General features: G+C 31.8%; 1 protein-coding gene across 19 annotated transcripts in view; it reads left to right on the plus strand.

Annotated features, from left to right (window-relative positions):
• The window catches only part of LOC148623834 (uncharacterized), a 53,342-nt gene that overhangs the window by 21,930 nt on the left and 5,761 nt on the right, over positions 1-25,651 (plus strand). For 5 of the 19 annotated variants that reach the window (XM_088566006.1, XM_088566001.1, XM_088566009.1 and 2 more), the window contains 11 exons: positions 1,376-1,454; positions 4,161-4,288; positions 7,867-8,134; positions 10,554-10,631; positions 12,056-12,402; positions 12,630-12,813; positions 13,369-14,030; positions 16,428-16,463; positions 21,787-21,901; positions 22,557-24,382; positions 24,630-24,647. In XM_088566006.1, the coding sequence (XP_088422132.1) occupies positions 1,376-1,454; positions 4,161-4,288; positions 7,867-8,134; positions 10,554-10,631; positions 12,056-12,402; positions 12,630-12,813; positions 13,369-14,030; positions 16,428-16,463; positions 21,787-21,901; positions 22,557-24,382; positions 24,630-24,647 (3,741 nt within the window). Of the gene's footprint in view, positions 1-1,375; positions 1,455-4,160; positions 4,289-5,928; positions 5,950-7,866; positions 8,135-10,553; positions 10,632-12,055; positions 12,403-12,629; positions 12,814-13,368; positions 14,031-16,427; positions 16,464-21,786; positions 21,902-22,556; positions 24,383-24,629; positions 24,751-25,651 lie in introns of those variants that run through there. The other 14 variants (XM_088566008.1, XM_088566005.1, XM_088566016.1 and 11 more) reach the window with 7 other exon arrangements.

Raw genomic sequence — 25,651 nt, forward strand, 5'->3', positions numbered from 1 at the left:
GGACTGGTCAAATTACACTTTCAAAATGGTACTTTTTTATATGACCGCAAATAATTTGCAGTTGTATATAGGTATGGCGCTGTTGTCGTCCATATACACTTTGTTTTTCCTGCCATAACTTGAGTTCATCTTTTTAAAATTTTAAAACAAGTTTACAGACCACAAAAAGGAAGATGGGTATTGACTTTGGAGATTATAGCCCCAACTCTTTTAAAACATGCATTTCATAGAAATCAACTATGTAACTCTAGTAAAAGCTTATGAATGTCTATGATATTGTTCCATAATACACAATATTCTTTACCACATTGGTCAGACTTGGATTGATTTTTGGGGTAAAGACTTGAACTTGAGAAAGGGGGGACCAGATACATGCTTTTTGCTGATGTCCAGACATTATCTTAACTATTTAGGACCTATTTCAAAATATTTTTATTGGATACCTTATGAAAATATGGGCCTGCATTTTTCAATCAGATTTCAGATACCTCTTATGGTTTTTGAGTTTTAAGGGGTCAAAGGGGCCACACCTCAAAACTTTTTTTTTATATTTTGGTCTAATTTTGAAATATTTTTTATTGGATTCCTTATGAAAATCCCTGACTACATTCTTCTGTGAGATTTCAGAAATCTTTAAGGTTTTTGAGTTGTAAGGGGTCAAAGGGCTCTTTAATAATAATCAACTTGTTAATTTGCTATATTGTGTCCAACAAGAATGAGTTGTTAAGACCCTTTGTTTAAGTGTGTCAAAAATTAATGTTGTGTCCACACTTGCCCCAACTGTTCAGGATTTGACCACTATGGTTGTATCATACTGCCCTCTGTGAAGCTTTTTATTTCATACCATGTTTCACCCAATGCCAGACTCTTACAGTCTGAAACTTTATAACCTAACAGCTACAGATTGATAGGTTGTACCTTTTTTGAGAATAAACATCTTGTTTACTGGACATTTGTCATTGAATTTTAGTGTTCTGTAGCACTGGTAAGTGGTTGGAATCATCCATAGACACATGTTCTATTTTTCACCTATCGTCCTCCTGGGTCTAGAATCTTTATGTTCCAGCTATTGTATAGTAAGATTCTATGAAGATAGTTTTATCTCATTTACTTTATGCAACAAATCTTGTAGAAAAAAAACACCCCTTCTTTATCTTTATAACATGTATTAGAAAGGGAATTTCTTGTATAAAAAAATACCATAAAATGGATAATTTGCATAAATTTTACCATAAATTTTGTACCCAAAGCAGGGTATAATATTCATTAGTTTCATGCATGATACGGAATGTATAGTAAATCAAAGAAGTAAATACAGAATAAATCAGGCAGGGTTTTCTCATGCTTTAATCAAGTTACCTGTTTTCTTTTCTAGACATATGTGAACAACGATAGAATACAGGATCAGGAATATGTGGTGTTAAAACATATGGACTCTGTTAGACTGGGAACTGATATCCTTTGTATATACAAGTAGTTCTACCTGTCTGACTTCATAGGATAATACAGGGATTACTATTAAGATGTTTGTGCATTTTTGATAGAGTTTATTATGAAAAAGTGTCAAACGAGAATGCTATAACTTGAGATCTGTTAAGATACACATGGACCATCAAGGTGGTAAGATAGATATTACACTAAGATTCTCTTGTTAATATAGTTTTCTTATACTGTATCAGTTTTCAAAATTATAAAGATTGATCGGCAGCAATCATTAGAAATGATGTAAGGTATTGTGCCCCCGCAATTATTGGAGGTGATGTTCAGTATTATGTCCCAGCAGCCATTTGAAATGATGTTAGGTTTTATGCATCTGCAGTCAATTGTGCCCCTGCAGTTATTGGAAGTAGTGTTAGGTGTTATGCCTGTGAAGTCATTGGAAGTTATGTTAGGCATTATGCCCCAGGAGTCATTAGAAGTGATGTGATGCCCGTAATGTTTTTTAAAAAAGATGTAAGGTGTCTGAAGGTGGCTTTATACTTAGATGCCTGGTAAATTCAATGGTAGCATAGTTACTGTTCCTTTCAAAGTGTGGTGGCATGTGACATCACTTTAATCACTATCAAAATCTTCATGGCTAGCATTATCCTAAGCTGTATAGTGTTGCAATTGAATTGAAATAATCACAGCATTTAATATACAACGTAAATTATGCACTTTTCTCAACAATCAATCAAAATGCCTGTTAGATGTGTAGCAGTGAAGAAAAAAAAAGAATATTTACATCAAGTATCACACAAAACTTGCACATTTGATTTTTTAGACTAAGGCATACTTATTTTTAACCATGTGAGATTTCTTGTCTTGCCTACAGTCCAGATAAAGCATGTGTTGTTAATGACATTACAATAAAAACTGTAAGGAGATTTGGTGAAACTGATTTTAGGGGGAAAAACACCAGAAAATGCAAGACTAGGAAATTTCATACACTCTTGGCTAAGATTTCAATGTTTTCTAAGTTGGCAAACCCAAGTAAGGGAACTTGAAATCTTACTCTTGGGTATTTTGTAAATACTATTGTCTTGCACTCTCAGCAGTGTTAAATTCCTAATGTCAAAATGATATTTCTGATGAACCAAAATAAACTTATTTGTGTCTATTTTGTTCACCTGCTTCTATAGTTTGTTGTATGCCTCAGCCATATTCCTGTCATGTGCAGCAAATACAAATAATTAAGTCAGTATTGTTTTACATTGTTAAGAAGTTTTATGGTTGTCATCATGAACTTGTGGATCATTACGGTGTATCCATCTGTGCTATGAAAACTGATTTGTTCAACGTGTCATAGTTTTCCTGTCCTCCTTCGACTACCCCAGATGGCTTTTTATGAGCGACTCTGCGGATGTTTCTAGAAAAGCAGAGGACGCTTACCCTGCCGGTGCACCTGGTCCATGCTCCCAGTCTTTATTGGAGTCAGAGTTGCTCATTTGATTTTGTTACTTTTTATGTATGATTTTAGTTACTTTATGTTCTTTGTTGTGTATGTCTGTTTTCCATGTCTGGTCTTTGTCCCTGGATTACATTCTTTTGATTACTGCTATAACCTTGGTTCCCTTGATTACTCTTTTGAAAAGGTTCTCTTTTTTTGAAACGTTTTTTGTTTACCAAATTTGCTTTAATAAATCATAAACTAAATACAATAATTGCTTTTTTTAAGTTTCACATCAGTGCAACACATTATTGCATCACTGTTGCTAACATTCCATCCATTGTTTCATCAGTTATGCGACTGTAGTGTAAACCCAGCTTTAGTTGTGTCCTATGTTAAGTAGGAAGACTGTTCTGTCAATGTAAAACCTTAGTGGGTTCTAGAAAGTCAAATTTAATTGATATTCTCCTTACAAAGTAAAACATATTGATAGCTATTGATAAATTTTCGTGTTACCTTTTCTTTACTGCTAAATTGGTATGTAAATGTCTAGTATATACTAAGATTGAAATTATAGTACATGAGGGTTTCTATAGAAATGATTGGACTGACAGCCCTCTATGTGTGATCTATATTGTTTTTATCCTCTCCAATTAGAGCTCAGCCAAATTCAGTTATGTGTTTTAATTTATATTCATGTGTTTCCCCTAGGAAGTTAATTCTAGAACTATTGATGTATTTAATGATGAGTCATTGAATTTTTAATTCTGAAGATGAGATACAGTCCTTTAGAGGCTGTAAGCCTAAACGCATCCTGTATTGTTCTGCCTCTGCACTAAAACCATTTTTTGTTGTTTCATTATTGCTTTGTACATTTTTGTATTTACTTTCACTTTTTTATGGGCAGTAAATGAGACCATGTTGAAATTAATTATATTTTTCTTTAGGTATATGATGTCAGTGGAAAATACTGTTTTCATGATGAGGTCATTTCATTTGTCATATTCACAGCTGTCACCAGTTTTATGTTTTCAAAGTTTATCCACTGAGTTAATAGAAATAAAAACAGTGACTTTTTCCTCCTTTTATTTCGTTTTATGTATTTCAGACATTTTCAAATTATTATCATATAAATTTTTTCCAGGATTGATAAAATCTTTGTGCAAAATATTGTTTGATTTCTGCTAGTGATACATTTTCCAATAAGGTCTTAACACATTGGATCTTTAAATAGTGTTCTATTTGAGAATTTTGACTAAGACATGGAGTTAGATTCCTTAACTGAGTTTACATTCTATGGTATACTACATGGAGCAAATAGAACAGAAACCAGAGCTTTGTTTGGATGACAACATTCCACCACCTCCTACAATGCCAGCTTGGGCTACCAGGGAACTAGCCTCATTAGCTGAATGTGAGGTAAGCAGTACATGCTCTATTCCTTTCCCAACAACATCTCTGAATTGGAATAATAGCATAGCTGTCTCTTTCAAATAAAAGCATAAAGCATTGCTGGACTAATTTAGAAGGAAAATCTCATGGTGTATTTTCATATAACCTAGCATCTTATTCATAGTATTTCTAGATTGACTGCTGCTACATATTTTAGATAGATGAAAATGTATTTAAATAAAGCAAGTTCCATATCATAGATGTAGGATTTCTTTGACCTAGAAGTCTTTTGAGATTTATTAAAACAGTATAACTTAGTGTCCTTTGAATCTGAAGATCTGAAGTAATATATTTTACATGTAATTTGGCTGTTGCTTGGCTACGATATAAACATGAGGTATGATGATATACATGTAGTGAGTTTAACATCTGTTTACAAATAGTACTGGGATGATTATTTGCATAGTATATTGACTTGAACAATTTGATTAAGGTAGTTTACTGACACTGTACAAACGTGACAATTCTACCTGTTAGTTGCTATTGATTTACCTGTCTTTTGATCATAGGTAATCATGTAAAAGTTATTACATATAAGGCCTTCAGAGATCTGCTGGTTATGCATGATAGCAAATATACAGTTAAACAGACTCGAAAAATGTCAGCGGTTGGCAAAAAATAATAAAAAAGCTTTCAGAAAAAAAAACAAGTGACAACTAACAGTGAATTTGTATTTCAGTTTTGGTTCAATAGCATTTCCATATTGATATCATAGTTTAGTAAGAGGACAATGATATGTTTTTATTCTTTTCCATTATTTTGCAATAATCTTGAAAAAAAGACATTTGTCCTAGTATTAAAAACTAAAAGTGAATGCATTATTAGGCTGGGTTTTTAGAGTAATGAAGTTTTTAGATTCAAGATGGGAGATAAAGTCCTTCTCCATATAGCCGTAGAATTTAATCATTCTATTTTACATAGTGATTGCTTTGATTACTAGTTTTGGCATTCCAGTGTACATTTACATTGTAGGTTCAAGGTAACTGTTTATATATACACTAAGCCATTGTCAAACAATGTTAAAGGATACAGCCTATCTTCAAACTAATTCTATTATATTACTTTACTTCAGCAATCTTTTGTATAAACATTAACTGTAATTTTGAAACCCAGTTTGGTCATAAGAATCATATTATGAGTTTTCTGTATTGACTTATGTAAAGTTTAAAATGACCTGAATAATTTGGGTGAAAAAGGTCTAGGTTGGTGGCAGGAATAATTGCATTCAAGATTAAAATAAGCACTTTGAGTCTGTGATATTAATACATGTACATGATATACATCAATACAATACAGTTTACTCTGTAGCAGGTAATTTTTGCAGGTGCCAAATTTCGTGAGTTGCTCCTTCAATAGTGGTATTAGATTTAAAATTATATTTTTTTTTTGGCATCTTCAGATTGAATTGAATGAAAAATATATGTTAAGTATTTCAACTTGAATTTGGCGAGCTTTTATTTTCGTGATTCCCCAAGTCTTGCGAATATAGCAAAAATTCGAACCTTGTGAACATTTCCTGCTATATGGTAGTAATAGAAGGAGCAGTATTGTTGCTATCATTTTATTTCTACTGTGTACTCAACTAGCCATCCTTCCAAGGACCATTACTCCCTTTACAACCCATGGTGGTATGTATTCTATGTTGTTACAGTATGTCATGTACTCTTGTTCACCTTTGGAACTTTTTCATGCCCTACCAACTAAGTTGGATGGGATATAAATTTTATTCTGTACATTCATCTGTTTGTTGTGCTGTTTATCTGTTGTAGGTAAAGATAAGGTTGAAACTTTCAACTCATACAAGTTAAATAATATTTACTTGCAGATGGCTTATCATTATGCAGGATCTATGAGACTTATTATGCTCATATAAGATATTGTCTAGTTTGAGTCAGTTTTGCATCTTAGAACTATAGTATATTTTCTCTGATGGCTGATACATGTTTTGTTTGAACATTTTTAAATTTTTTCAACATTGTTTTGATTTTCTAGAGACAATGTTCACTTATTAATCCAGTATTACTTTATATTCCATGCTCAATACTATTGAGTGATAATCCAGTACTTGAGTACATTTTGACATCTTTAATACATTTGTTTATATTTACACGAGTTAAACAAGTGCTTGCAAAGGGAGGTAATTACAATTCAAGGTTTTGTTCTCACAAAACACTTCCAATGTTTTCAATACTTTAATGGTTCCAAAAATAATTATCTAATTTGTGTATTTTATCAAATAAAAATATTAGTGAGATTGAATATAGTTCAGCCCAACTCCTTGAAATTTGAAGAATGCAGATTATTTTTTATTTTAACAAAATATGTCCCAAAATTATATCCCTGTCCCCCAAGAAAATATTTTGAAAATGCTGGTATTTTTTATTCACCACATATTTGTCCAGTGGTGGACTTTGATACAGACAGTTGGCATTCCAAGGGGAACAACTATTACTCTGCTACTGGCTGACCAATTCCTTCACTTCTATGAGGCTGGCTTTAGAGGTGATCTGATCTAAAAGAAGGAACATGGTCCGTTGATCTCAGTTTTTGCTATAAAGATGACATATTGTCTTAAAACAAACTATCTAAAAAAACTTGAGATGAAGGACACTACAGACACTATGAAGTCAGCCTCATATTTTGACCTACACTTACGTCCACAGAAAAGGAAAACTCATGACCAAACTAAATGACAAACCCAATGATTTCTGTATTGTCAATTTTTCTTTCATCTGTGGCAACATCCCTTCAGCACTTGCAAATGGAGTTTTCATATCACAACTCATAGGTTATGCCAGAGCTTGCTGAAACTACTTGGACTTTTTGTACCCTGCTATACTTCTTACAATAAGGCTCCTGTAACAGGGTTATGTGGCTTCAAAATTAAAGTCATCACTACAGAAGTTTTATGGTCATCATCATGAACTCATCACAAAAACTGATATGTTCACTGTGTCATAATTCCTTGTTCCTTTCCTCTTTTGTCTACCCCAGATGTGACATATTATGGGCAACTCGGAGGGTGTTTTTAGATAAGTGGTGGACACTTCCACTACCAGTGCACCTGGTTCATGCTCCAAGTCTTTAGTGGACTCTGGGTTGCTCATTTACTTTTGGTTCTTTGTACATGTTATTTTGGTTATTTCATGTTCTTTGATGTGTGTGTGTGTGTGCATTTTCCCTGTCTAATCTTTATCCTTGAAATATATTCTTTTGATAACTCTTTCAGTATTCTCTATTTTTTTTTAGCTTCAATGTTGAAAATTATGATATACCATTGTACTGTTATAGATTGTGGTAGATAAGCATTTGTTTCTCACAAAATAATGCATTATCTAAAGTTACGCAATCCATGTGATTGATTGCTTCATCTGAGAATTCCTGAAATTCTAAAAATGTATTGTTTTTTTGTGCACTTGTGTATGAACTTGAAAACACAATCTTTGTGATATCATAGAAATAATAAGAGTCAAAATATGTAATGGTCTTAAGTATGTCTGTCTACATATCATCTTTCTTCATAGGATTGTTTTTATATATGACAGGGCTGTATAGCAGAACAGAAGTTGTGTCATACCTGTGGAGGAGAGGATAGAGACCAATTACACACTGAGGAATTTCAAGATGAAGTTCACATCCATCCTAGTTACCATAGGGACAAAATAAAAGTGTCCAATACTTGGCCCAAAAAGAGAGCTAGAAACACTCAACATGTTGCAGATATCTTCCATGAGAATAACAGCTGTGATGAGGAAGACAGTCATCATAGAATTCTACGTGGTGAAGCTAGCATACCTGAAAATCTACCACCAGGTTAGCTTTGTCTTTAGCTATCAGTTTAAAGGTTTTTTGTGTCTTAATTTGTTTATAGTTCAAAAATATTTTGATTTGAAGGAGGTGATGTTATGAATTAGAAATAGCTGTGATGGAAAGAATTGTTTTTTCTAACTCTGTGATTACCAAAATTGAAATAATGCAGGATTTTTAAACACAGGGCACAAAATGCACCCCTCCCTTCCAAAAAAAATAAATTGTTTTAGTAACTCAAATACAAGTATATAGTGCAAAAACATACCACTTTACATACAAAGTTATAATGTTCATTCTCCAGGGAATGGAGGTAAAAAATCAATAATATATCAATAGATATTCAGGATAAATTTGTTGTTTACAGTCTCAGGGAAGTTATGTTATACAGTACACATTTACACTTTTCTATAGAGTCTTCCTATTTTGTGTTATGAAGTTAGCATTGTTTACTAAGTTCAAGTTTCATTTCCATTAGTAATAAGAAAGGTAAGTGGTATCATATATGAATAAGTTTGAACTGTGTAATGTTTAAATTGCTTATCCAATTTCATAATGGAAGATAGAGTTACAAATAAATTCAGATAGTTTACTTAAAGGTGATCATTTAAAATCAATAGACCATATAGGTATTTATCAATCTCAGAATACATGTGAACAAAATGTAATTATAAGTGGTCCTGGGCAGTATCTGACAGTGGTGTATCAGACTGGAGCTCACAATTCTGTGTATTGGCAAACAAAGTATTTTGTGAGAACTGAACGAGGTCACTGTTTGTCAAAAATTCATGAATAACAGAAGTTCATACTTCACTACCTTGCTTTCATAGGATTTCTAAATTTCTAAATTTCTAAAAGAGAAGTTTAGGGTTTATGCATTTTAAAAAAGATAAAATTCCTTCTGGAAAACAATATTTTGGATTGTTGTTAATGTTATGAACGCTTTCCTAGTAACTTAATATGTATTTTGCTGTTCCATTTTATAGGCATTATTGTACTAAGCATTGATTTATAGTTTCTAATACAGCCAGTTTATCATTCATAAAATAGATTACTTGTCAATATATCAATGAATCAAAAATCATTCAAATAAATTTTGTAGGTATCATTTTTCCACTGAGCATTAATACCTTTCAATATGTCAAGTCTGACTGTTCCACCTAGACAACTGACCAATCATGCATTCATCTATTGAACTACCAAATTTAACTTCTTTCAATATTGGTATTGAGGTAGTACAGTTATCTGCATCGGATTTAATCCGCGACTTGGTAGTAACTAGTTATCAAATGTCTCCTGACATTTTTGGCTATTGGCCATTCCACTTAACCTTGATCGGCCATTCACTGCCTCTTGATTGATATGTGAACCACAGTAATAATGGATCAGATGATATTTAAAGAATGTTATTATTAACTTTCTTCTTTAAAATTTGAGACTAATTTGGAACAGTGTATTCTGCCGAGTTATGTAATATTTCATTGATCTGGTAAGCATATGTGTGTTCACACTTACATATTGATTCTTCCTTTTTCCTTTCATGTTTGAAAAAACTGTATAAATCTTTCTCATTTTTTTAGGTAATAAAATCATTGTATACCATTCAAATATTACTAGCCATTGCCTGTGATTCATTCATTACCTAGACTGGGAATAACTAAAGCTGTATATGAAGGAGAATATTTGAAACACAGCAGTTTTTACCATGAAAAGCCTAAATGATGTTTTTGTATTATTACTATTATTTTCTCAAAAGAGCTTAGTATTGTATTGAAAATTACTGTTCATATACAGGCATGACAGTGTTTATTGTCATGTATTGTTCAAAACTAATGAAGAACTTTCAAGTCTGTTGAAATTTATTGAAGCATGAATAGGTTACTGTTATAATATATGTAATATGGTATAATTATAGATTTAGATTTAAATAATAGGATTCATGTGTGGGCTTATTTTTTTAATAAATAAAACATAGTGTTGTTTAGCACTGACAATAAACACTCACTGATATTACCAATATTTCAAAGTAAATTCAGTCTGTACTGTCAAACTGAACTCAATAATTTTTTTTATGAAATGCGTTTGGGTAAGTGAAAAATTTATTTAGAGATGTTAATCATGTTAAAAATTGTAATGGATGCCGCAAAATAAATTTGAATATAAGTACTACTTAAATGTGAAACTAGGCCAAGTACTTGTATGAATCATTGAATGTTATTACTTGGTGATTCTACATTTATATGATATTCCTGTTGTAGAGTGACTCGTGACCTATGAAACACTTTGGGATATACACTCATTAACTTAAATCGATAATTTCATACATGCCCTTTTGCCTTTTAAGTATTTTAAACAATATAATGTGTACCTGCAAGGAATACTGATTTTGTGGTTTTATCCTCTGATGTTTGATTTATACTTGCAGAGTTGGAGACAGTGAAAAAGTGTACACCTCTGTATGGACAACCTGATTGGTGGGGTGATGAGGATGTTGGTGATCCAAGTAAGTTATTTGTTTGGCAGGGTGATGAGAATCCAAGTAAGCTATTTGCTGATTGGTGGGGTGATGAGGATCCAAGTAAGCTATTTGTTTGGTGGGGTGATGAGAATCCAAGCAAGCTATTTGCTGATTGGTGGGGGTGATGAGGATCCAGGTTAATTATTTGCTGATTGGTTGGGGTGATGAGGATCCAGGTAAATTATTTGCGGATTGGTGAGGTGATGAGGATGTTGGTGGTCCAAGTAAATTATTTGGTGTTTGGTGGGGTAATGTTGGTGATCCAAGTATTTTTTTTTAATTGGTGGGGTGATGACGATGTTGGTAATCCAAGTAAGTTTTTTTGTTTTTTGCTGATTGGTTGGGTAATGTTGGTGATCCAAGTAACTTATTTGTTTGGATGGGTGATGAGGATGTTGGAAAGTAATTTGTTTGGATGGGTGATGAGGATTTTGGTGATCCAAGAAAGTTATTTGTTTGGTGCGGTAATGAGGATGTTGGTAAGTTATTTGTTTCAGTTGTTTTACATCATTATTTTTATCTGTGTCATCTCTTTCACTAGGAACTTATGGCTTTTTATATGATCACCATATTAGTTGTATATTTGTATGTCATTGTTCCGTGTGATAAATTTTGTATAAGTCATGGACCTGTATGAAATTTGACCACTGGTCAATTCCTTATGGTATTTTTCTATGATAATTTCTATTGTAAAAAAATGAACCTACAGTGGCTTGTGTTTCAGTGTCAAAGGGTTTCTGTAATTTACCTTGACTATGCAATAAATAGTGTTGTAAGATTTGAGATATTGAGCAACTTTTTTTTTCATTAAGTTAGACACACTTTTTTGAAACTAATTATGACAAGCTGGGTAAGAAACTGAATTCAGGGAAATATTTACATTTCTGCAACACTTTTTGAAGGATAATTAGTGAAAAAGCATTGTTGACCTTAACATGTAAATCCTGAATAATTTTCAGAATTTGTCACTATGTGTAAGAAACTAAATCTGTGTCAAGCTTTTGGCTTCATATTCTAAATATTAGATATGTCATTCATGAAAGTAGTTTCCGTACATGCCCTTACTGTTTAGAATTTTATATCTTTGGCTGTATCCAGTAGCCATATGTGGAACATTGTTTTTTCTTAATAAAAAGCTTTAGAATAATTAAAAAGTTCATTTAGAATGAATAACAGAAAATGACTTTTAATGTTCTTTATAATTGTTATGTTCTAGTCTATGCAAACCAATGATTGAAATGTTCAAAGATGTTGAAAAATACATAGAGTTCCATTGTATATATGTAAGTCTTTGACAATTACTAAAAATTGCTGTAAAAACAAAGTAGTTTTTGGTTTACTTTAACTTTAAACTGTTTATATTAGTATATTTTTATTTTTGCAAAAAAATGTGATATTTACATGATCAGGTTCTGACAGACCTTCAGATTTAAGTCTAAAGAACAATGTAGGTACTGGTGAAAGTAGTCCTCCTAGTGAAATTGACAACAGCAAAGCATCTGAAGTATCAAAAGATAGTTTGTCACAAAAGACTGGTGATATGGATACACCAGAGTCTCCAGAAAAATATGTCTTAACACACAAACCACCAGATGGCAGCAGCAGTATGGCTTTCACAGTTGAATTTGATGATGAATCTCCAAAAATGAACATAAGTGGAAAATTGGAGGATTTTGTCCCTTCAAAAGTGAGAAGAAGTTTCAGAGGACGCTCTGAAAAAAGGGTTAAAGCTACAGAAGAGTCACAAAAAGATGTGGTAATGCTTTATTGCCTACTTTTTTTAATACTTGTTGAAATATCTGGATAGCTGCAGAATGTATTCTTTAAGAATAGTTATATTCCATGTATTTTTTAATTACCTACATTTTATTTACAAGTTTTAAAAGGTGACATTAAGAAATTTAAAATACACCATTAATTTTTTTATATCATGCAAAATGCACTTTATACAGATTGAATTAACATTTAAATATTTTAATGTAGAAAAGTTCATCAAGAGAAATATCTCCATCAAGAAAAAGTTCATCTCGAGGTTCCTCACCAGCAAGACAGAGGAAATTAGACGAGTTATGGGAATCATCAGAGAAACCAAAGAAAACAGTGAGAAGACATTCTAGTGGTGCTAGTGATTTTAAGGAGGAATCTAAGACTAGTCATTCAACCAAAGGTAGATAACCTAATTAATTTAGGCAAACTTCTAATATTACAGTATGTTATAAGATGATGCTAATTTTAAGAAGTTGCATTAGTTTACAATTAAATCATGACAGTGCTATGCTATTGTGACCTAAATTAGATATGATGTCAATAATTGTTCATTGATATCTGTCTGACATTTGAAAAATAAAAATCTGATGTCCATTTAAAATTAATTTGGGAAATTACATTTATCTATTTATGTGTAATAGAATAAACCATTGAGTATTGTACTTACCAAATTAGATAATCCATAAAATTGTGTCTGTACATCTCACTCATGCATGGATCCTTAACATCCACATTCTTTGTCACCCAAGAGATGAGATTTTTTGAGGGTACAATAACTCTTCTCTTTCAATACTTATTCATTAGAAAAACAATCAAGATTTGATTTAAATTGCATATAACTTAAAGAATTTTTTATGAAGCAGTTATACCAAATGTCGTGATGTGTAATTGTTTTCTGAGTTTTAGGGGCTTTTAAAATTGTACTTAGATTTTAATTATGGACTTATTATTTCAGATGTAAGTTTGCAGAAAAGGAAGTTATCATCAGGAGGTCTTACAAGAGGAAAATCTTTAAAAGCCAAAGACAATGATGTAAAAATAGAACCTGAGGTCAATGAAAGTGCTTCTTATCTAATTGACAAAATGTTCTCTTCAGGAACAAAACCAGGTGCTACAAAATCACCATTGAAATCACCTAAAACTGACAGATTTTCTGAACATGTTATGTACAATGAAGCCAAATTGTTTGAGTTTGGGAAAGACAATACAAAAGATATTAGTAGTACCAAGAAAGGTACAAAATCTACAAGTAAAAAGAAAGATAATGAGGTCACAAATAAATTAAGTCCAGATGGAGGTAAAAATAAACAAGAGGAGGACAATGTGAGTGAGTCAGGTACTTATACTATTGAGGCAGACTCTAAACCAAAGGAAGAGGAGGAGAAAGCAAGAGAAAACATTGAAAAGGCATTTGGCATTACTGATGATGGTTATCTGTCTCAAACCAGTGCTGAATCTGGTCTAAAAAATCAGGATAATATAGACATGAAAATAGAAGACATAGATGATCAACTAGAAGAGCTGGAAAAGGCTAGAGCTCATGGGCCAGAGACTGAGAGTTTGGATGTCGATGTTGGTAGTGATGTCCTTACTGAACTGAAAATAGTGGAGGAAGGGGTTAGTATTGAAAATATCTTATTAGAGTCATGTGATTTCTTGGTGATACTATAAAAATGATCCCTACAAGTATTATCTTAAAAAGTCAAGTTGAAAAGGGCTATAGGATTTGGCCTCCTGATCATCCATCTGAAATTGGTTGTGACTGAACAACTTTAGTTTGTCTTCATGGATTTTATTGAAAATTGAAACATTACTGTCCAGGTACTCACTCAATTATATTGAGGTCAGTTAGTCAAACATGCCACTTTTACTAAAAATAGATAAACATTTGTAGTTGCCTTTATTGAACAGAAGGAAGCTTTATTATACCCCATGCAACGAAGTTGCGAAGAGTATAATGTTTTTGACCTGTCCGTCAGTCCATCTTCAGTTTTCCGGACTTTTTTTCTCAACGCATGTAGATATTGACACGATTTTTTGGTATTTAAGTTCACCATGATAAGTTACAGGTCAGGTTTAACTTTCATTTCACTCTGATGATTTTTACTAAAATTACGGGCCTTGAACTTAGCAAAATTCACAGAAAAAAAAAAACGTTTCCCAGAGTTTTTTTCTAAACGCATGCAGATATTGACATTTTGGTATATAAGTTCACCATGATAAGTTGCAGTCAAGTTTAACTTCTGTCCCACTCCAATGATTTTGATCGAAATTATGGGCCTTGAACCTAGCTAAATTCACAGAAATAACCATTTTTCGGACTTTTTTTATTTCTAAACGCTTGCAGATTATGGCATTATGTCAAGGTCACTAAAAAATGCAAGAGTGCTTGTTCTGATCCATGCTGCATTGTATGAAAAACTTATATTTGAGGTCAATTGAAACAAAAGGGGAAAAAAATCTAAAATATGTTAATGCATGTTTTGTCACCTCCTATCTATGCTTAAACTGAGAAATCTGAGTAACAATTGATATCCACAAAATGTTTTTTTCTTATATGTTGTATTGTTTAAATCCAGTAATATCATAATCAAGTAACACATTGTTTGCATTTTCAAATTGCCCATGATTCTGCTATCATCAACTTTCACCAAAGAGGCTTCATGTTTGCACTCTGCCCATCCATCAGTCTAGCTAATCAGTTTTCTGATTTTTTTCTCATCATGCTTGGAGAAATACAATTGATATTTGGTACATTACTTTACCATGACAAGTTACAGATCTAGTTTGAATTTTGTTCTTGTCAGTTGATTTTTTGCTGAGTTATGGCCCTTGGACTTAGAAAATTTATGTAATAACTCAGTTTTCCTCATTTTTTTTCATCATGCTTGATGATACACAATTAATATTTAGTACTTGCTTTACCATAACAAGTTACAAGTTCAAATTTTGTTTTATCCCCTTGATTTTTTGCTGAGTTTTTTTGTCAACAGAGAAATTGAAAGTTCCAATGATTATCATTATTATTTGTCTGCCATGCATCACTTTGAAACAAATATGGTGGAATTACAGTGGGATTTTCATGTAGGACATATAAAACTCTGTTTTATGTTAAAGTTAATGAACTGTAAGTATTACAGTTTTGATTTTTTTTATATTGATAAACGCACAATGAATGACAAGAAAGACGACTCTGACTTTAGAATAGAAAACTTAAGAACAAGTCCTGTTAAATCAATAAGGATATTGAATGACATCTACTGTAGATATTTTTAGATTGCCAGGATCAAAGGTCCAAGTGAGCTTATGCCATCAAATTGGGTTTAGATTTATGGTCAAGATTTAACTCCATTAAAGACAAGTTCACATTATAATGAAACTTTGCTTCTCATGTACATTTTACTATGAACGTTAGAGGTAGCCATTTAGCCATTTGATAGTAATTGTGTCCAAAAAGCTTTGAGTGGATTATTATTTTTCATACACTTAAGGTTGTTTAATTGAGAAGCTGCATTTTAAACATAATTTATTACATAACTTGTACAAAACCATGGGAAATTGAAACTTAAGTATTTTGAATAGTTGTTGTATGTTAAAAGTTTTATATGTAATAATTTTATAAATCATAAGTTAAAGTTGAAAAAAATGAGAAATGCTATGAAAATAGTTGAAAGTTTATCATTTTTGTTGGTTTTCAAAACAATACCATATACTGTTGGACAGTTCATATTTAAAGTATTCAGCTACAAGTGATTAATTAAGGAAAACAGCATATAATAATGACATGTAATGAATTGTTTTATTTGTTAGTTTTTACATTGTTTGGTTATTTTGCCTTTCAGGTAAAGACAACTATACTACTGTCCTTATTTGCTTACACTGCTTATTTTAAAGTTCAGATTTTATGAAAAATGTAATAAAACCTTTAAATTTTTACATAATTTTACTAGATGTTATTACGTTAGGTCTTTCATTTAGAACTTACTGCTATACAATGTGTTGTATTCTTTGAAGATAAGAAGGAGAGTTAAAAGACCAACATCACGGAAGGTACCATTGTACATTTTCCTTTCTTTGTATATCAGAGGTTTTGGGAAAAAGTAAAAGGACAATTCCTATAGGATGATGGTTTAATTTGTTGATTTGTCCCCCCCCCCCCCACCATACCAAGTTTTTTTTCCATGCTTTTTTTCATGTTAATGATTGCTACCATTTTGTTTTATTGGAAACAAACCTTGAGGGTGAGACCTTAAACCAGAAATGTAAACTGAATCTTACATAAATTTGGCAACTTATTGGTACTTTATTGAGGTTTATATTGGATGTCTTTGGAAGTGAATAAAACGGAACATCTCCTGATCTAACTTTTTGATTATGAGAACAATAAACTTAAATTGTTTGCTGTAATAAGAATGAACTTTTTTTTACACTGGTTTGTTGATAGCAATGTGGTGTTTTTCTTTTCTTTTCTTCCTTGATGCTTACTTCTGCTTAAGAAATTTTTATTTGCCAACAATCCATTGGGTATCTTATATAAGCTGTTCTTATTCTAGGTGTGTCACCTCCTCCTATCCAACCATAGTTGTCAGCTTTCCAATCTATACATGGTTACTGGTGTCTAAACTTCTTATCAAAGTAGTTTTTATGCTTATTGATAAAAGTATCAGTCAAGTTTGATAAAATAAATTCCATTTTGTTAAGAGAAATTTATCAAAAAATTCCTATGACTTACACTGCTTTTCAAGTGAGTTCAGGTTACTTACTTTGGTTCTGCCTACAGAATGTAAATGTGAAAACACTTACAATGTGTTATGAATTATTGATTAAGCAATAAAATGTACTGTTTGATATGTGGACATTCATATACAATAACCCATCATTGCCATACTTTAAACATCTATTACAACCTATCATTTGAGGTCCAAATCAATTTTCATCTGGTATTCATGAAAACCAAGCCATTAAGTTTGGAAGTACAGAAAGGTATTAATGTGTTCTGCTTTTGACATAAATTTGATACATGAGTCTCATTACAATAGAATAGTTGTGTATTTAGATTAATGGTACTTGTAGGCTTAAGGATAAGAATCACATTCCTCAGTTACTCCCAATAAGAATCAGCTGTGACAGTAAGGAGTTGTACATATTTGTTTTATTAATACAAGGTATTTTTTTTCATTTTCATGTGACAAGAATGTATTGATCTTTAAACATGTACTTTTTATTTTATTAGTTTTATTGATTTTAACATAAAATGTTTTTAAGTGTTTAATTCGAATTTTGAGAGGTAGACCGATTTATCATACCGGAAAACTATGGGAGGCAAGTCTTACTTACGAATGCTTGCATTGCCGTTACATAATTTGGACTCTTTCATTGGGTGATATACTGAAAATGGATTTCATGGAAGTTGGGATCTACAACAGTCATAAGTATGCTATCACTATTCATGCTTCATACACTGTAACATGATGTTATTTTGAAAAATGAGCAGTGTAGATGTAGGCCAAATAAAGAGATACATTCAATAGAAAGTATTATTTATACTTGAGTCATGGATACATAAATTATATTTTAAAAACTACTTTGAATTTTGCATTACAATAAAATCATGAGGTTTATGAACTATTTGATACCATACTATTGTAACTTTATCTCGTAGGGCTTTTGTGAACAAGTTTGATGTGAAAAACACTTGAATTATTTTATAATAGGAAGTAGAACACTTTTGAGATAGTTCACCTGTGAAACCACATATTACCTCAGGGAATATTATAAGATGTTAGGAGATACTTCTATAGTTTACAAGGTAAATCCAAGGATTTTACACAGAACATGTTGTAAGATAAAAATTATATCATTTACAAATTTTGACCAAGTCTAATTTTTGGTTTTACTCAGGTCCTGTGTACCTTAAGTAGTGAATGGTTGTCAGTAAAGTAACTAGCAAGATAGTTTTAAGTTTCAGACTCTGAAAGAAAAAATACTGAGAGAAAAAATAAACAAAACTGACATCAAGATAAATTGTTAATTTCTTATTTTAATAGATCCTTATCTGTTCACCAGAATTTGACTTTGTGTATTGACGAAATGTAGGTCAGCCAAGTATGATACCAGAGCTGGATATACACATGTATGTTGTGATGGATAACCTACAGGTCATGATTAATGGCAGTAAAAAATACATAGATCATGACAGGTTATCATTTGTCATTTCTTATTTTGTTTTTGTCATTTGACACAAAAAAATATATATAAATATTTACCGAGATATTGAAATGTGATTTTTTTTACCTGGTACTTAATTGTGATTAAACCTATTACACAGAGCATTCTTTTCTGTCATTTTACATAATCATACAAACATATATATTTTCAATAAACTACTGGTGTTAAAATGAAGTAAAAATAATATGTTCAAAATGTTTTAAAAGAATTTTTTTTACATAAAAATTTGTATGGTGAAATTACAAATATGAACTGTAATAAGCCCTTTTCAAAGGGAGATAATTGGCGGGAAAATGTTCTATAGAAGTGTAATGGGAGATACAGTTTTTTTAATATTACAAGAAAAAGAGTTTGGTGACCCCTTATTTTCTTTTTGAGGTTTAAAGAATGTCCGTTAATTGTTCTGTATTAAAATTTATTAGAAATCCTATCGACCATTTTTTTTTAAAGTGTGTGAAATAATGAAAATTCCCAACAGAATCCATATGAAATGTTGAAAAAAAAAATGCCTTTTTTTTAGGTACAGTTATCTCGAAATCAAGTTCAGTGACCTATTTTTTCTATATTAAAATTCAGAATTATGTTCATTCAAGTTCATCTTCAAGAAAAACTTGGAAAATTTGTCTTCTAAATATATTAGGCATGATCTACCTTAATGATTCTATCCTATATTTTGAGTCATTTGAATACTTTATAAGTAGGTATTTCTAAGTTTTTAAGGGAATGGGGTTAAATGCTAAGCATGCTGGTCCTGTATTCGCCTTTAATTATTATCACAATTTGTATTCAAACAATACTGCATGGTCACTTTAATAGGTCAGTTTGAACATATATGTAGTTCTTTATTTTTAAGCCAACATTAATGTGCAATTCAGACTCAGTAAGTTCTTTAGAAAATATTTTCATTATGTGCTGAAAAAACAAATTTCTAGCCAATCTAAGTCTGTGGTTAAGTGTAATTTATAGATTTATTAATGACCTCAATCATAAGTAACTATTTAATACCTTAAGTATGAATGATTAAACATTCACCTTTCTATTATAAAAAAGGGTTTATAATTAATATCTATACACTGAAGATCAATTACATGTGTATTCAGTGAATTTTAAATATCTGTCCAACTGTTACTTTTCTGTCCTAACACACTCAAATAATTTTTAAAGTCAATTTAGATTTTTTACACTTTCTGTTAATGAGAGGTATGTTAATGTTTTAACACACCTGAATACTATATGATTGTTATTGAATATTTTACTGTGTAATTATGAGATTTACCTGTCATTTACCTAATTAATATCATGGTTGAGTGGTTTGACAGACTACAGTTTGTACATGTCGTGACTACCACTGGTCCTTTAAATACATATTGACATACCAAACTTATACTGACTACCAGTATGTTGTGATAGAGGAATTCCATATTTATACAGGATATATCAGTAACTATGGATAATGATATGATGTTGGAATCGTTTTTCATGGGAGGTAGAAATTTTCAGGTGAGATGAAAGATTTACTGATGATAATCTGATCAATTACTATTGTCATGTTGCATAGTGAAGAAAAGTTCGCTTTGGATTTAAAAAAAAACATTTCTGTTCAATCAACACAATGTCAGGACTGTTTTTTTGCTTGACTTGATCTTTAATGTACCCAAGAAATGAGAGTACTTGTAAGTATTTATGCATTTGTGAATAAATTAAGTCTATATATTTTCTTAGTATTTGAATTTTTGTCAAGATAAGATAATAGTGTTGACTTAAAATGGAGCTATCTTCAAATTAAGAAATCAAGAATGGGTCATCTGGCATTGTTCAGGACACAGTCTTCATGGCATTAAATAGAATGCACATGATAAGCCTATAAAATCCATGTCTCTAAAATTTATGAAAACATCTATGTTAAAGAAGCATAATCTGACTCACCTTGATCATATTAACTGTAGAAAATAAAAACAATTCTTGCATAACATAGTCATGATTAATTACATCCTCACCCAAGTAATGTAGAGATGTGTGAATCTATCTGATATATAACCTCTCCTTGGAACAAGGCCAGTGAAATAATAAGAAAATAAATGAGACCAGTTCCCATTGAAGTAGCCTTTAGATTGTTTAATGTGCTTTATCATACTATTGTGCTTCTTTGGTAGATATGAAGCTGTGTTATAGTGATCATTCCTATCTTTTCTACTGCAATTCATTTTGACAGATGCAAATTCCATTGGAGATATTTTTCGGTTGTATCATATGGTCAGACTGGTTGTTGTATACCTATGTACAAGCTGGTTTTTAAAGACGTGTCACATGATTAACTCAATTTGTTCTGAGGCAGTATTATAAGTGGATGTGTATCTTACTTAGGCAATTAAATAATGTACATTTATGGACTTACTTTGTCCAGGTCTTTCTGATTTTACCAGATAGTGTTGGAGCAAGTTTCAAGTACATTGTTAAATATTTTTTGAAAAGGGTTATGTTGGAAATATTGTGGCAATAAAAGTAAAGAAATGGATTATATCATAAGTTTGGAAGAGTTTAGTTGGATACATTTAATGGCATAGGTAAGGTGTTCTGTGTAGTAGTTGTACTGATTTGTGGATAAGTTTCAGCTGTTGGTATCCATTTATGTGGGATTTGATGATACATGATCCTGATAGACATTTATAATAATATACACATGACTAATGGTGAAAAACTTTGTACTTTATACTGCAATGTGTAGGGATCCAAAATATTTCAAACCTCTCCAATACACTTACAATTCAAGTATTGAGGCCATGTTGGGTAAGGAATCCATAGTTGAGTAGACTATTGGTGTTTTAAACTGTGAGGATTTTATTGTCATTTAGATGAAAACTTCAATAGTCATGCTTTGTCAGGTATCCAAAACTTCTATCAACACTCCACATATTGTGTTGACATATTTTATTAAGTTCCATAATGGTATTACTTTTATTTTGTGCTGGTTCAATACAGTATGATTGTACATATATTGATTCTAAAGTTTGTATATTTTAATCCAATAATTGTGAACAAATCTCTATTGAATGGGTTGAGATGCAGTAGATAATATCTGATTTTACTTTAATAATAGGTTCTTTTGGTGTTTCTTTGATTAACATTGAGATTCATATAATTTCAGGATTCCAACACAGACAAAGTGAGGGAGCCAACTACCTGGATGACTCAGTGGGCAGCCCTCACCAGTAAATCCAAGTCACCATCTGAAGACATGACAAGCCCTAGGTCAATTTCAGGTAAGGCATACTTAAAAAAGATTTATTCAAGGGAACTGCCAAACAAGAAACAATTTAAGCTAACAATTTTCAGTAACCTTGTAGAATCAAAACAGTAGCTGTTGACAGTAAACCTTGATTTGAAAAAGACAATACCCTAATTTTATACAATGATTGGATATATATTTATTCCAAATAGATCCAAATATTGGGTAAAGTAGACTTTTAGCAAATCTGTCTTGAAGTTAAAGAAGTATAAACTATTTATTGAATTTCATGCCTCTCACTGAAAGCAAATATACTAATTGGGAGGCACTTTGAATGAAGGAATTTATGTATCAGTGAAAAAGTATGTTTAAATGGTAAGTACCATTTTCTGGACTTACTGGTATCATAATTTCATGTCAGGTTGATCTTTGTTGGCAATTAACCAATTAAAGTAATTTTAAGAAATTGAAAGAATCCAATTTAAAACAAAAGTTATTCAATATGATAAACCATGCAGTTAAATCTAAAAACAGCAACAAAAAACTTTTAAGCCCTATTAATGGCACCTATGTAGATTGAGTTAACAAGTACAGTATGATATTATGATTTGTAACAAAAAAATATATGTTTTCAGTCTCCCCAAGTGCTTTGGATGTCAGGCTAAAGTATTTCCTGTTTTTCATTTTAGGTGAAACAAAGACAACTCCTAGAAAACCACCGTCAGGATCTAAGAAAAGACCTGGTACTGGAAGGAAATTACCCAAACTACCAAATGAAAGGGGTAGTCCCTCAGGTAGTGAGACCAGTTCTCGCATGAGTGAACGTAGCTCACGTCTGAGTGATACTTGCAGTACTACAAGTCCAAGATGTCCATCAACACCAAATGATGCTTCTAAGAAAATAGTTACCATTTCTGATAAAGTTGTAAATAGATATGATGACACTGACACAGAAATTGTATCAAAAACCAAATTTGAATCAGAATCAGAGAGTAACTTAACTCATATAGAACAGGGATGTGACAAAACTCCCCGAAGTTCAAGGTCTTCAGGTGCAAGTATTGATACAGATATTTTACTTAAAGACACAGCTGATGTTGTTGCTGCAGTTGGGAACAAAAAATCCTCAAAACTATCAAAACCTGTGGAAAATGGACATGATTATACTTTTATGAATGGCAAAAATCAATTGAATGGGCATTATAATGATTCGGATAGTATGGTTGCTTATATTAATGGTGATGAGGAATTTGATAAACCTTCTGACTATGGAAGTCCAAGAGAAAACTTAGCAAAAAATGCTAAAAGTAAAACAAAGAAACCTCTAACTAGAGTTTATTCAACTAGTGCTGCTCAAAGACTACAAAAGTTTAAAGAAAATAATTTGAAAAGAGCAATGAGTACTGGTGATCAATCTTGTATTTCTGACCAACTAAGTGAAAGTGACACTTCTGCTGCTGATTTATCTTTAGACCTCTCCACATTTGATGATGGCAATACTGATATTAGTAGGAAAGGATCAAAGGGTAAAGGGACAATATCAATGACCAGGCCTAATCGTGCATTCCAACTTCGTCGTCAAAGAGCTGATGGAGATGTACCTACTACTCCAGGCTCAGATATTTCAGATAGTTCATTCACAAGTGTTTCTAAAGCTCCTCCCAGAAATGCCAGAACTCCCACAACAACTTCATCAAGGACTTCAAGGACCCCTATCAGCTCAATACGAACTTTGGGGTCAAGGACACCTACTGGTATCTCTAGTTCTTCTCTTAGCTTTACAAAGGCTGCCACTTCAAGGCAAAGTTGGCATGGTTCATCTTCGAAGACAGATTTAAGTGTAACTGGAACTTCTAAAACTCGTTCAGGGCTTCCCTCTGATCGCAGTGATGCAAGTCTTGGTGCTCAGATTGTCAAGAAAAGTCAAGATAACTATAAAGCATCGAGTTTAACAAGGACTGATCTAGGTAGACATAGCTTGAAATTAAATAAATCTTTAAGTACTCTAGATAATTCATCATCAGATGTAAGAAAGTCTGATTTAAAGTCATTTAAAAACAGATTAAAAACAACCCAATCTTACGGACTCAGTGTAACGGGGGTTGGTAATAAAACATCTTCACAACCAAGTAGTGAGACAAGTACACCAAAATCTGCTGAAAAGGCTGCGTGGAAAAGGAGGAAGGAATATGATCCACGACGTGCTGTTGCAGAGGCTAAAGGCAAGGCAAAAGATAAAGACAAATCTAGTACCACTACTTCTTTGGCTTCAATGAGAAAAATGACTCGATCTGCTTCATTCACAAACACTGCAGAACTCAGTCGTTATCGAAAGGACAAGTCTGATTCTGTATCAAGTGTTGACAATGTCAGTGAAGGGACAGACACATTTGATGACAGTAGTATAGCTTCCTCTCATAGAGGATTTATTCCATATTCTGGAAGATCTCAATCTAGTCACCTCAGTAGGAATTCAGAGGATGAAGAATTAAGTCTAGTTGCCAAATCTGTTCAGGTTCGTATACCCATCAGCTATTATAAGCTCTCATTTTTTCTACACATAGCACTGTTATATTTTTTTTTTTCATTTTAAGTCGTTTCATTGCTTAGTTTTTAGGACTTTAAAGTAAAACTTATATTACGTATAGGACAAATTTGCAAATGCCATAGTGCAAATGTACTCTTATCCAGGCTTTGTCTGACACACTTATAATACCCATTGTAACATGAAAAATACAATGTAATCTATCTTTTTCACCAAGGATGCATCATGTTCTGAGGTACGCATGATAAATAATTAAACCATGCATGACCTGTTCATATTTTATTTGTGTATTGCATGGATGTGTTCATTAAGTTGATATAGTACCATTTTATACTTGTGTAAGTAAATTAATTACTCCTTATTTTTTTTAATTCCTCTCTTGTAGTAAGATATTTTAATATTTGATAATTCTATACAAAAAAAAAAAAAAACTAAAAAAGATTATTCAAGCAAGAGTTCAGATCAGCTTCAAAGAATGAAAGTTCAATGAAAATTGAGATAACACCAAGGATTTACTGTGTAAAAACTAATTATTCCTTTGCAAAACTATACCTGTTAACCTTAGGAGCTGTTCATGTTGGAGATTCTTCCCAATTGTCACTGTCTCATTTCAGAGATTTTTACGGTTAAGCTTATTTTTTATGTAAAAATTAAATTTAATGTATTTTTCATAGAAAATATAGTAATTTTAACTAAAAACCTCCAAAAATCTTTTTGAATTTTTATGTGAGAGTTTCTAATTTTTTTTCATCAATTATATGGGAGGCCCCTTTCCCCTTATGGGAGAGGGTTAACAGGTATAATGAATCATCTGTGTAAATATATAAAGAATTCCCAATGATCAATGTTCTTTTGTAAATAACAACGACACAGAAGTTCGGAACCTCTTTGATTTGAACACCAGATAATTATTTAAAAAAAAAGAAAAATTATAACTTTAAAGGAAATGCTTTATATGAATCTGTTTTAAGTTTACTACCATTGAAACAATATTTGATCTAAGTAGTTATATTGAATATGCCATACCTCATAAGTCAGTTATATAGTTAAATAGAAGTCTATGGCTACTTGTTTTTACAAGTTGTTTTTTGTTATGAAGAAATTATTATTGATAAGAATTATACCTGGTAGAGAAAATAATCACAACCTTTATTAAAATATACATAGCTCTTTCTGTTGCTTTAATTTGTTTAAATCTTCTTCTTTTTTGCTGTACATGTCATACTGCTTGATATTAGC

This window comes from Perna viridis, chromosome 2 (assembly GCF_037379345.1).
Source record: "Perna viridis isolate PV_CMFRI_1.1 ecotype Kerala chromosome 2, ASM3737934v1, whole genome shotgun sequence".
In the NCBI taxonomy this organism is placed as follows: Eukaryota; Metazoa; Mollusca; class Bivalvia; order Mytilida; family Mytilidae; genus Perna; species Perna viridis.